A 13,543-nucleotide genomic window follows, 5' to 3' on the forward strand; every position below is an offset into this window, starting at 1 on the left:
TAGGGATCAGTATTTCTGGGGAAATAAAAAAGGAGGATTTAGAACCCATTTAAAAAACCCAAAAAACAAACCTGTGCTCATTTGTCAAATAGTCTTTTCAGCTTGTTGTGGCTTTGGTATGGTGGAAAAAAAATGCAACCCTGTCTGGAAGGTATCCAAATGGCTGTGAAGGTGTCAGGAAATCTGAATAAAATGTTTGCCCATTCCTTAAACCTGGTGGCTGACTGAAAAGTCACAGACTTTTGCTGGTCTGGGTTGCTGTCTGATAATAACGGGAAGTCCGACATTCTTCATGTGGCATAGAAATCCAAACCCTGTGGGCTGGTTTTACGCTGAAGAGCTCAAATCTAGATATTGTGTGGTTCAAAGTTCAGTCAGCTACAGATGAGGTAGCTGAGGCACAGGGAAGTTAAGCCACTTGTCCAAGGTCAAGCAGTAGACAGGTGGCAGAGGCAGGATTAGAAGCCGCGTCTACTGACTCCCAGACCCATGCTCTTTCCATTAGGCCAGCTTGCTTCTCCCAAGTGCGTAGTATAGTGCTCTGCCCATAGCAAGCGCTCACCAAATATGATTGATTGGCTGATTGAAATTCTTGAAAAAACAAAGGAGAAAAAAACAGTAACACCTCCAAAGGTAAACACCTGGAACTCTTTGATGTCATGCCCGTAGAATGCCACCACCCTCAGGGCAGGGAGGATTTTGTTTGTATCCTCCGTTCCCTGTGGTCTAGGACTGGGCAGGTATATCGAGAATGGTCGGGGATTGGTGATAGGGGTGATGGTGACGAAATGCCCCGAGTTCAGGTAATTCCGTCCCCAAGTCAGGTTCAGAATCTCACCCCACCGACTCGGGCGCTTCAGCCTAGACACACCCTGTCCTAGTTGTTTTAGAGACTCAAGTGTCCCTGAAGGGTGCATTGAGCAGACCCAAGGGAGAAATCAAGACTTGGCGTCTGAGAATCCTTTCCCCTCCTCTTGGTTTCCCTGCAGGGCCCCCACATGGCAGAGAACTTTGGTTCTGAGCGTGGACACCTCCAGAATCTGCAGAGCATCACGGCCTGGTGGAAAGGGCATGAGACTGGGGGTCAGGAGACCTGGGTTCTAATGCCTACTCTTAGCAGGTCACGTAACCTCTCTGAGCCTTGGTTTCCTGATCTTTAACTCATAGTCTGTGGGCCCTGTGGAGAATAGCGGTGTATTCCACCTATTCATCTTGCAGCTACCCCAGGGCTTAACATGGGGGTTGGCATATAATTGACTTTTAAAAAATTCTGCTAGGGTCATTGTCCTTATTCTTACTGTAGCACTTTTAGGGATTTAGGGAGCAATAGGAACCCGTGTAGCTTGAGCACAACTGTGTCAGAAGGAATGCATGCCTGCCAGGGGTCTTGTCTTATGCCGTTCCCGACCCATAGCGACACCACGGACACCTCTCTCCCAGAACGCTCCGCTCTCCATCTGCAATCATTTTGGTTGTGGATCCACTCCCTCCTCACGCAAGTTCACTAGTCCACAGGTCTCCCCATCTTCGAAACACACCTAAAATCCCACTGCCTCCAGGAAGCCTTCCTGATGAATCCACAAAACCACAGGTGCACTCTGACATCCACCATGCATTATTATAAAACTTTGTGAACAGGGAACGTGTTTACCACCTCTGTTATATCATACTAGCCCAACCACTTTGTACAGTGCTCTGTGCACAGTAAGCACTCAATAAGTATGTTGTATTATTATTATTATTATGGTGTTTGTTAATCACCTACTACATGACAAGCACTGTTCTAGGACCTAGGGTCGATTGAATTTAATTGGGTTGGATACAGTCTCTGTCCAACATGATGGTCACAGTCTAAGCAGGAGGAAGAGTGAGGTTTTTTTATATATATTGTTTAGGATATTTGCTAAGTGCTTACCATGTGCCAGACACTCTACTAAGCGCTTGAGTAAATACAAGCTAGTCAGGTTGGACACAGTCCTTGTCCCACATGGGGCTCACAGTCTTAATCCCCATTTTCCAGGTGAGGAAACTGAGGCCCATAGAAGTGAAGTGCTTTGCCCAAGATCGCATAACAGAGAAGGGGCAGGCCACCACCAATAGAAGACAGGTCCACTGACTCCCTGGCCTGGGTTCTTTCCACTAGGCCACGCTGCTCTTCATCTAAGTCTTTTTTCCCCTATCCACAAGGCTCATGTTCATATGCAGATTGTATTCGTTCGTGTATTCATTTATACATTCAAGTATTCAGATATTTGTCCTACTTTCTGCTATGTTATCAGTATTATGATAGTGTTTGTTAAATGCTTGCTCTGTGTCAAGCACTGATCTAAGCACCAGGGTGGGTAGAAGTTAATCAGGCTCGAAACATTCCCTCTCCCACATCGAGCTCACAGCCAAGTCAGATATTGCATCCCCATTTTACAGATGAGGAAACTGAGACACAAATAAGTTAAGTGACTAACCCAAGGTCACATAGAAGACAGGTGGCAGAGTGGGGATTAGAACCCAGGTCCTCTGGCTCTCAGGCAGGCCTGTGCTTTATCCATTAGGCCAAGATGCTTCTAGCTGTTGGATGTGGAGGTGGATGGGCAACCACCAGAGGTTCTTGAGGAGTGGGGAAACATGGACTCACGTTTAGGAAGTTATTTCAATGGATCAATGGTATTTATTTAGCACATGTTGTGTGCAGATCACAGTACTAAGCACAGGGGAGAGTACAATAGACACAATACCCGCCCTTGAGGAGTCTAGGTAAGGCGGGGGAGATGGACATTAAAAAAAATTGCAGTAAAGAGATGGAAGTAAGTGCTGTGGGAAGAGGGGGTGGAGATCCAAGGGCAGAGGGCAGAGGAAGTAGGGTGGGGAGATGAGGGATTAGTCAGGGAAGGTCTCCTGGAGGAGATGTGAATTCAGGAGGCCTTTGAATCAATCAGTGGTATTTATTGAGTGCTTAATGGGCGCAGAGCACAGCACTAAACACTTGGGAGAGTTGGTAGATCCGTTCTCTGCCCAAATGAGTTTACCCTCTAGAGGGGAGACAGACATTAAAGATGAGGAAAGGAGTGTTCTGCTGGATTCTAAGAAGAGGGAGCTTGTGGCAGAATGAATGAATTGACCACAGTTATTGAGTGTTTTCTGTGTGCAGAGCACTGTACTAAGTGTTTGAGAGTACAGCACAGTATAGCAGGCACATTTACTATCCATAGTAGACTAGCTTATAGTCTACGGGGGCAAACAGACATTAATATAAATAAATTACGGATATGTATGTAAGTGTTGTGGGCTGAGTGAGGGTGAATAAAGGGATCAGGTCAGGGTGACAAAGAAGGGAAGGAGAGGAAAGGAAACGAGGTCTTAGCAGGGAAGTCTTCTTGGAGGAGCTGTGCTTTCAAACAAGGCTTTGAAGATGGGGAGAGTAATTGTCTGTCAGATATGAAGAGGGAGGGCATTCCAGGCCAGAGGTAGGTCATGGGCAAGAGGTTGGCAGCAAGATAGATGAGATAGAGATATAGTCAATAAGTTGGGATTAAATGAGCTAAGTGTGTGGGCTGGGTTCTAGTAGGAGAGCAGCAAGGTGAGGTAGGAAGGGGCAAGGCGATGGACTGCTTTAAGGTCGACGGTAAGGAGTTTCTGTTTGATGCAGAGGCAGTTGGGCAACCACTGGAGGTTCTTGAGGAGTGGGGCAACAAGGACTGAACGTTTTGGTAGAAAAGTGATCTGAGCAGCAGAGTGAAGTATGGACTGGAATAGAGACAGGAGCCAGGGAAGTCAGCGAGGAGGTTGATGCAGTAATCAAGGCGGGATTGGGGTAAGTGCTTGGGTTAAAATGGTAGCAGTTTGGATTGAGAGAAAAGGGTGGATTTTAGAGAATGGAGGCAGAAGGGCGGGAGTGAGTGAGAGGTCGCTTTTTATGGGAGGCTCATAAACCTCGTCAAGTTATTAAAGCTTTGAGGAGGCCGCTGATCGAATAAACCGAGGATTGAGTAACTGCACCAGCACCAGTTAGATTCAGGGGGCACATCGAAGGAGTCATTCAGAGCGATCGAATGTGCATCAAGACAGTGACCAAGGCCTCCCACCTCTGCTTTGCTCTTTCCATTCATCCCAGTGGTATCTATTGAGTGCCTATTATGTACCGAGCACTGTGTTGAGTGCTTGGGAGAGTACAGTCCAACAGAGTTGGCAGACATGTTCCCTGCCCACAGTGAGTTTACAGCTTAGAGAGGGAGACTGTAGGGTTTTTTTCTGACTTTACCTTCTTCTCAACTCAAAGAATTAGTACGGATTTTGAGGCCCAACAAATTATAGGGACAGTGTCCCCAGTGACCCTAGTTTAAACAGGAAATGCCTCTAATTACAGATGCCTGAGTGACACTGTAATTTTCAACCCGGTTGGACAGCCACCATTCTAATCTGGGAGACCTATTTGAGTAGTTTTGCTTTGGTTTAGTTGGGAACACATCGCCATGTTTCAGACATGAAGGTGGGAAGTCTGGCAAATCCTTATTTTCACTTGTCCAACCAGAGCATCAGGCTTAGACATGTTTTTTGGGGGGAGAGAAGGACCTTCCAAAGAAGAACTTAAGAGGGATTGGTCAAGAATGACTTGGCTTTATTGGGATATTTTGCAGCGGGGGCGGGGGAGAGTGGTTCAGTTGTCCTAATAATATGTCATTCTTTCATTCATTCAGTCATATTTATTGAGCACTTTCTGGGTACACATAATCTCTGTTGTGTTGTACTTTCTCGCAATCAGTCAGTGATATTTATTGAGCACTTACTGTGTGCCCAGCACTATACCAAGCTCTTGGTAGGGTACAATACGACAGAGCTGGTAGACACATTCCCTGTCCACAACATGCTTACAGTCGTATTTATCAAGCGCTTACTGTGTGCAGAGCACTGTACTAAGCACTTGTGAAAGGACAATATAATCGAGTTGATAGACACATTCCCTACCCAAAAGGAGCTTCTGGTCCAGAGGGGAGAAACAGACATGAAGTAAATAAATAAATTATGGCTATGTCGGTAAGTACTGTGGGGCTATGGGAGGGGTGAATAAAGGATGCAGATCTAAGTGCAAGGGTCATGTGGAAGGGCGTGGTACAAGAGGAAATGAGGGCTTAGTCAGGGAAGGCCTCTCAGAGAAGAAGTGCATTTACTCAGGCTTTGAAAGTGGGGAGAGTGATCTTCAGTTGGATATGAAGAGGGAGGGAGTTCCAGACCAGAGGCAGGAAGTGGGCAAGGGGATGGTGGCAAAATAGATGAGATCAAGGTACAATGAATAGGCTGACATTAGAGAAGTGAAGAGGACGGGCTGGGTTGTAGTAGGAAATCAGAGAGGAAGGATCGGAGGGGGCCTATGTAAGGAGTTTATTTTTGATGTAAAGGTGGGTGGGCAACCACTGGAGGTTCTTGAGGAGAAGGGAAACTTGGAATGAACAGTTTTCTATAAGAGTGATCCGGGCAGCAAAGTGAAGTATGAACTGGAGTGGGAAGAGGCAGGAAGCAGGAAGAAGGCTGATGCAGTAATCAAGGAAGGACAGGGCGGATTTCTCTTTTATACTTTCCCATGTGCTTATTACTGTGCTCGGCACACAGAAAGTGCTCAATAAATATCACTGACTGAATGATGATAATTGTGAAGGGCTTACTATGTGCCAGGCACTATATTGTGAGGTAAAGAGGTAGAAAATGAGCAGATCAGACCCACTCACTGCCTTCCATGGGGCTCGCAGTCCAAGGGAGAGAGAATGAATATCCCCATTTTTACGGATGAGGAATGCAAGGCACGAGCTAATGATTTGCCCAAAGTCATTGAACAGGCCAGGGAGGGACTGGGTTTAGAACCCAGAACTTCCATGCCCTGGGCTCATGCCCTTTTCACTAGGCCACACAGCTTCTTCTGTCATAAGTGGTTGACACTGACATTGCTTCCTGGCAAAATTGTCCATTGATAGGACACTTTATTAGCCGGAGCAATTCCAGTCCAACTCAGGGATGCCATGGACGTGGAAGACACTAAGGAAGGAGACATTAAAAACACAAATCTGTCGGGGATAAAAGGGGGAATGGAAAAACATATTCTCAAATTTGAAAATGGCAGACCCTCCAGAAAGTTCTCCCCACCCTCCACCACCCTTGTCAAGCAGCCAAAGCAAAGAAACCTCTCTCAATTTGGTCATCTGAGGGCATCAACTTTGCTGGTGTATATCCTGGTCGGAACAATCAACAGCGACTCTCTCCGGGCGCGTCTGTTTGAATCAACTTGAATTCTCAAACTGCTGTCTTGCAGCAGACTCATTTTAGAACGCATTAGGACATAAAACAGCAGTGACAAACAACCCCCGGGGCCCTGTTCCCCGAACAATGCGGACTTTATTTCGAAAAGTAAAGCCATGGGTCATTTATACTGCCATATGTTTGTTTTGAATTTATCTTCTGATGTTTAGCAAAAAGCAAGCCTGACTCATTTTGCCCTGTTTGTTCTCTCTGTCCTTTAGGCTGCCTTCCAAGAGAATGTGGGGAGACAGGTAAGTCCACTTTGAACCTTCATTCATCCAGCTTCCTGTAAACCTAGTTTGGAGTGCTTAAGCTCGTCCCCCTCTACCATCCGAATGGGGCGAATGGATTTTTGTGTCCAGGGAGGAACTCTTCCAAAAACACTGTTTTAGCCATGTCAGCCCGTGAGGTTTTCAGCTTTGAAGAAGGAGAAAATGTCAGGTTGTTGAAAATGTCCCAGAAGTAAACTGGTCTCGGAAGCCACGCTGCATCCCTGAACTCCCTTTTAATCAGACGCACCTTTTTAGAGAAGGTGCGAAGAACAGGTAGCATCATTCTGCATTGGGTCTTTGACTCAGTTTCCCACCTCCTCTTCTCCTTCCAGGGCGAATTTATCAAACAGACCCCACACATAGCTGAGCAAAAGAGCTGGTCATTCTTGGTGGCTAGAAAGAGCTCAAGGAAGCCTTTGGGGTTTCTCGAAGCGAGGATTAAAGACGCAGATCCCAAACAGTTTATACGGTTTGGGATTGAAATGTTTGCATCTAAAGTGATGGCAACTAAATACTAGTTTTCCATTTTGTAACCCAGGAGAGTTCCTGAATAATCTGTGTGTGGAGAAGCTTCTAATTCAAGAGATTCACTCTCACAGGGAATGAATTATCCTTCTTATTTGAGCAGCATCTCACAGTGCGTGGGGGTCAGATAGTGATCTCCTAGTGTCTCTTTGTGCTTTTTGTAGGAGTACTGAATCTAAGAGTCGGGGGATTCATACACTCAGTCATATTTATTGAGCTCTTAGTGCGGGCAGAGCACTGTACTAAGCACTTGGGAAGTACAATTCAGCAAGAAATAGAGACAATCCCTGCCCACTACAAGCTCACAAGTCTAGAAGGGGGTTACTGGCAACTCTTTCCATTAGGCCACAAGCAGCAGGGTGGCTTAGTGGAAAGATCATGGGCCTGGGAGTCAGAGGACTTGAGTTCAAATCCGTGCCCTGCCTCGTGTCTGCTGAATGACCTTGGGCAAGTCACTTCACTTCTGTGGGCCTCAGTTACCTCATCTGTAAAAATGGGAATTAAGAAGACTGAAACGCCCCATTTGGGACATGGATTGGGTCCAACCTGATTATTTTATATTTACCCCAGCGCTTAGTACAGTGTCCGGCACATAGTAAGTGCTTAACAAATACCATTTTTTTTAAAGTTCCGTTCTAGCTGTAGGGCAGCAGGCAGCTTCTTGAGTAACCTTGAGTGAGTCTTTTCAGGGTTTCATTGGGAATCAGATTGCTTTTGAAAATTGTAGTATTAGCCAAAACCTAATTGGGCTGAGCAGGATGCAGGAGTAGTTGGGGGCTGCTGTCACATGGAACCCCAAGAGAGAGCTACAGTAATGGTCCAAGGGGTGAGAAACGGGGGTCCAGACTCACAGAGATTCGCAACACATTGCAAGAGGCCGCTGGACACAGTCGCAAAGGGCGCATTGCTAAATGATAACAACAACAACAGTGGGGTTTATTAAGTGCATATTATATGCCAAGTAGTGTACTAAGCGCTAGGGTAATGCAAGATAATCAGGTTGGGACACAGTTCCCTGTCCCACGTGGGGCTCTCAGTCTAAATAAGAGGGAGAACAGGATTTGGATCCCCATTTTACAGATGAGGAAACATAGAAGTGAAGTAATTTGCCCATGGGCAACTCAGAAGAAAAGTGGCGGAGCTGGGATTAGACCACGGGTCCTCCGACTCCCAGAACCCGGCCCTTCCAGTCAGTCAGTCAGTCACTCAGTTGTATTCATCGAGCACTTACTGCTTGCAGAACACTGTATTATGCTCCAGGAAGGGTACAATACAACAATAAACAGACGCGTTCTCAGCCCTCAAGAGCTTCCCTGTAAGCCACAAGATTGTAACCACCTTGGAGTGCTCACCATCTCTGCAGTGAGGGAGAAACGTGCTCTGAGAGCACTGTTGTGTAAGTCACAAGCAAACCCTGCCACGTTTCCAGGTTCATTATCCATCCTATGCTTTAATTCTAGTCTTTTTGGAAAAAAAAAAGGGGGGGGTGGTGGGGGGGCGTGGAGAATAAAGCTTATCCATATAATGAAATCATTCCATTTCCCTCTGGAAGAAGCTTTTACTGTTTATGGTAATTACCATTCCGGCAGCATCCTTCTCCCAGAGACCTCAAAGTGCTTTTTGTCCTTTAAGCTGTGGAGCTAGAGGGTGGATGAGCGGAGATCTCATCACTCCACACTCAAGGGTCCTCTCCTCATGGTGTTATTTGGTTGCTCTTGAACAGAGCCCAGTGGCCTCACAAAGGGTTTGGGAGTCGGCTTGATTGTGGAGCTGTAGAGCAGGGCGTTTTGACCTGCTTTTGGGAAAGGATCCTAGGGGACAATTTTAACATAAAAGGAACAGCAACAAGCGTGGAACTGGAGAGGGAAAGAAAAGTGGGGAAAGCAAATGGAGAGAAGAGGAGAGAGAGAGGGGAGGCAGCATGGCCTAGTGGAAAGAGCCCGGGGTTGGTAGTCCGAAGACCTGAGTTTTAATCCAGGCTCTGCTGCTGGCCTGCTGTATGTCCTTGGGTAAGTCACTTAATTTCTCAGTTTCCTCATTTGTAAAATGGAGAGCTAATACCTGTTCTCCCTCCCCCTTGGATTGGGTGTCCAATGAAGGACAGGAACTCTGTTTGACCTGCTTCTCTTGTACCTACCCTAATTTAGTACAGTGCATGGTACATTGTAAACGCTTAACGGATACCACAGTTTTTGGCAGTTATCATTATTATCATTATAATGCCAGACCAAAATTGGAACTGGCCCATCCTGGGATGCTGCTAATCTTCCGATATTCCCAGCAGTCGGAACCTGCGATGGTCATCTTGACCTCCACCAACAGAGCTTTTTTCCATCCATGATTTCTCTTTGGATGGTGGGAAGGGTTTGTTTGTTTCATGGTACTTGTTAAGTGCTTACTCTGTCAAACACTGGGGTAGGAACGAGTCAATTAGGTAGGACATGGGGACTCACAGTTTTAAGTAGGAGGGAGAACAGGTCTAGAATCTCCATTTTCCAGCTGAGGAAACTGAGCCCTGGAGAAGTTAAGGGACTTGTCCAAGGCGACGTAGCAAGCAAGTGGCAGAGCTGGGATTAGAACTCAGGTCCTCTGACTCCCAGGCCTGTGCTCTTTCCACGAGGCCACGCTGCTTCTCTAAAGGTAATGCGAGCACTGTTTCACCACCTGGAGTCAGACGCCTCTGAGCACGGGTGGAGCCTGCTTGGGCGGCTGGAGCTTCTCCAGTTGCCCTGGCTCCGGGCATAGGGAGCTAAGCTTTCTTCTCCTGTCTGGAGGGCGTCTTGCCCTGTACCATCTCGAATCTGGGTCAGCCAGTCAGAACGCAGCAGCGTTGACCCTTGGTGGAGCCATCAGGGCCAGGCTGTGTTTCTGGTCAGTCGCTGCTCACCTCAAGTGGGGTTACAAAGCCAAAAAGTTAGAAACCAGGTGACTAGTCATTCAATCAGTTAATCATATTTATTGAACACTTACTCTGTGCGGTGCCCTGTACTAAGTGCTTGGAAGAGTACCCTATAGCATTATGACAGATACATTCCCTGCCCACAATGAGCTTACAGTGTAGAGGGGGAGACAGACAACATAAATAAATAAAATGACAGATATGTGCATAAGTGGTGTGAGGCTGAGAGGGGGGATGAATAAAGGGAGCAGGTCAGGTCAATGCAAAAGGGGGAGGGAGAAGAAGAAAAAAAGGCTTAGTTGGGGAAGGCCTGTTGGAGGAGATGTGCCTTCGATAAGGCTATGAAGCCGGGGAGAGTAATTGTCTGAAGGATAAAAGGAGGAAGGGCATTCCAGGCTAGAGGCAGGACGTGGGCGAGAGGTTGGCGGTGAGATAGTTGTGATTGAGGTACAGTGAGAAGGTTGGCATTAGAGGAGTGGAGTGTGCTGACTGGGTTGTAGTAGGAGAGTAGTGAGGTGAGGTAGGAGGGGGTAAGGTGATTGAGGGCTTTAAAGCCAATGCTGAGGGGTAGCCAGAGGTGAGGGAGGAGTCTTTGGGCTTATATAAAGGCAGTTGCCTCTGAAAAGTTGTAGTTGAAAAGCCCCAGTGGTTTCCTGTCACTTGCAAAGATCAGACTCTGTCCAAAGATCCAAGAGAGTCTCTTATTTAATGACAGATAAAAACCTACCTCTTTGGACTGTAACAATTAAACTCATACCCTGGCTTAATCCATCAGAAATGCTTGTGACTCATTTTGTAATTGGTTGCAATGAGGAACTCTCTGCTCTTAGCCTATGGACTTGGCTGATCAGTCAGTGGCATTTATTGGGAGCTTACTGTGTGAAGAACACTCCACTATGCACTTGGGAGAGCACAGTAGCTGAGGGCTTTTTAAAATTTGCCTTGAAAACATCTGCCCATTTTCTAGAAGTGCCTAGATTCTCTGATCCTCAGACCACGTTCACAGTCCTGGAAATTGTGCTCTTCCAAGCGCTTAGTGCAGCGCTGTGCACGCAGGAAGGGCTCAGGAAATACAAATGATTGATTGTGAACAATGCTTCTTTCAATAATGTTAGTAAGTTATCGGATTTATCAAGCACGGACTCTGTGCCGAATACCGTGCTAAACTCTCCGGTGGATTAAAAACATATCAGGCCATGTCCCTTCTGGGGTTCACAGTCCAGGGACATGATAGACTGTAAGCTCACTATGGTCAGGAAATGTGTCTGTTACATTGGACTCTCCAAAGGGCTTAGTACAGTGCTCTGAACTCCGGAAATAAATACAGTTGATTGACTGAGTGATGAAGATAATGATAACGATGGGCCACAACTACAAGCAGCAACCAAATCAGGATGAACAAGGTGGTGGAAAGGGCGGATCTCGGAGATGGACATCCTCAAGCAATCAATCAATCTTATTTATCGAGCACTTAGTGTGTGCAGAGCACTGTACTAAGCATTTGGGAGATTTGGTAGTCATGTTCCCTGCCCACAAAAACCTCACAGCACCAATTAAATACCCATTCCCCTTCCCATTTAGACTGAGTCCCAACTGAAACGGGGACTGTGTCCAACCTGATTAACTTGCGCTTAGATCAGTGCTGAAGAAATATTAAGCATTTAGCAGTTATTACAATAGTAATAATAATAGTATTACTAACTAAAACAGCATTAGCTTCCCAGTCTCCCCATCCCCAGGGGACATCAGTAAGCACCCTCTCTAAGGAAAAAACTAATGAAGTGGTTGAAATGGTTCTCAGAGAGCTTAGTGAGCTGACGGTGGGTTTCTCTAGTGCCAGATCAAGGTCGTCGGAATTACAAAACCTTCTTGGAAGAAGAGACGACCCCAAGTTGCTGGGAAGTTTCTGTATATATCTAAAAAAGATGTAATTGTTGCAGGTGAAGACAGAGTAGGCAGTTGTGTTTAGACATGACTGGTTACAAAGGGAATCTGTTGCAATGTGAAATTGTGGGTATAGGTCAACCTAGAAAACAGTAATGGCGTTAAAGTAGATTGAAACCCAGGGAGAAAATACCAGATATTACCATCAGAGTTGATGCCTGAAGGTTTCCAAACTCGTTTGCATTGAGCCTGACTCACCCTACTATGTTCAGAGAGAGGGCACTTAGGTGCTTACTGAGGGAGAGCACCATCTTGGTTGGGCCACATTAAAAGGGGTCACCGTGGGCATGCAGGGCAGCGGTGGAATGTGAAACCGCTCTTTCTTTGCCCAGCCAAGGACATTTAGAGTTGCTCTGAATGCAACTCTAGACCGTAAACCCGTTGTGGGCAAGGAACATGTCTACCTACTCACTTGTACTGTACTGTCTCAAACGCTTAAGACAGTGCTCTGCACAGAGTGAGTGCTCTGTAAATACCATTGGTTGATTGCTCTGGTACTGGGTGTTGCCCCTGTGCCACCTGGGCCTTCCGTGCTGGGTGCGGGAAATGGCAGCTGACAGGAACCAGCAGGCATTTTACCACTCCCTCCAGCCCTGTCTGAGAGAGTCACTTTAAAGGGGGTGGCAGGCAGCAGAATGAATCCGTAGTATTTTTGGCGCACTCGGTATGGGCAGAGCACTCTACTAAGCACTTGGGAGAGTACTATGCAACAGAGTTGGCAGGCATATTCCCACAGAAGTCAGTCATACTTATGGAGCATTATATTTGCAGAGCACTGTACTAAGCACTTGAGAGAGTACAGTATAGCAGAACTGGTAGATGTGTTCCCTGCCCAAACTGAGCTTTCAGTTTAGAAGGGGAGATAGAACAGAATGATCAGTCAGAAGCTAGAAGAGGAGAATAAGGATTCTCTTCCCCTCTTTGGGCCTCTGACAGGAGACTTATGTTCAGTCTTAATAACTGGAGAGGAACTTAAGTGATTACTATGTGTCCAATACTGTCCATCCACTGAAGTTGTGTGCCCACCTCCTCTGTCCAAGAGCATGGGCATAGGACAAGCTGTGCCAGCCAGCCTCATAGGTCAGATTGCATGTGCCATGCCCGGACTTAGAGAGTTGATTCCTTTCCATTGATAGATTTTTATGTCCAGTGTCTGACAAATAATAAGTGCTTAACCAATACCATTATTATCATGTCCCCTTTTCCACTAGACTCTACGTTTGTTGTGGGCAGGGATGTGCTAGCTACCTTTGGTGTATTGTACTCTCCCAAGCACTTAGTACGGTGCTCTGCACACAGTAAGTGCTCAATAAATATTATTGATGGATTGAGTTCCCTGAATTTTGGCTTCCAAACATACATTTCATTGTCAGCAGGCAGATGACATTACTCTTCTTAGAACGTTACATATGATTTTTGAATCATATGTAAAAAGCAAAAGTTTTAAAGTTTTAAAAAGCAAAATCCAGTTGGTGTACGTATTCATTCAGTCGTATTTATTGAGCTCTTACTTTGTGCAGAGCACTGTACTAAGCACCAGGGACAGCACAATATAACAATAAACAGACACGATCCCTGCCCACAACGTGCTTACAGTCTGCGGAGGAGACAGACATTAATA

At 46.2% G+C, this 13,543-nt stretch overlaps 1 protein-coding gene across 1 annotated transcript in view; it reads left to right on the forward strand.

The window, feature by feature from the left end:
- TBCD (tubulin folding cofactor D) overlaps positions 1 to 13,543 on the forward strand; it is a 207,664-nt gene that overhangs the window by 131,440 nt on the left and 62,681 nt on the right. The window contains exon 17 of the mRNA XM_029080077.1: positions 6,504 to 6,533. Coding sequence (XP_028935910.1) covers positions 6,504 to 6,533 — 30 coding nt within the window. The remainder of the gene's footprint in view (positions 1 to 6,503; positions 6,534 to 13,543) is intronic.

Source organism: Ornithorhynchus anatinus, chromosome 15, assembly GCF_004115215.2.
Source record: "Ornithorhynchus anatinus isolate Pmale09 chromosome 15, mOrnAna1.pri.v4, whole genome shotgun sequence".
Taxonomy (NCBI): Eukaryota; Metazoa; Chordata; class Mammalia; order Monotremata; family Ornithorhynchidae; genus Ornithorhynchus; species Ornithorhynchus anatinus.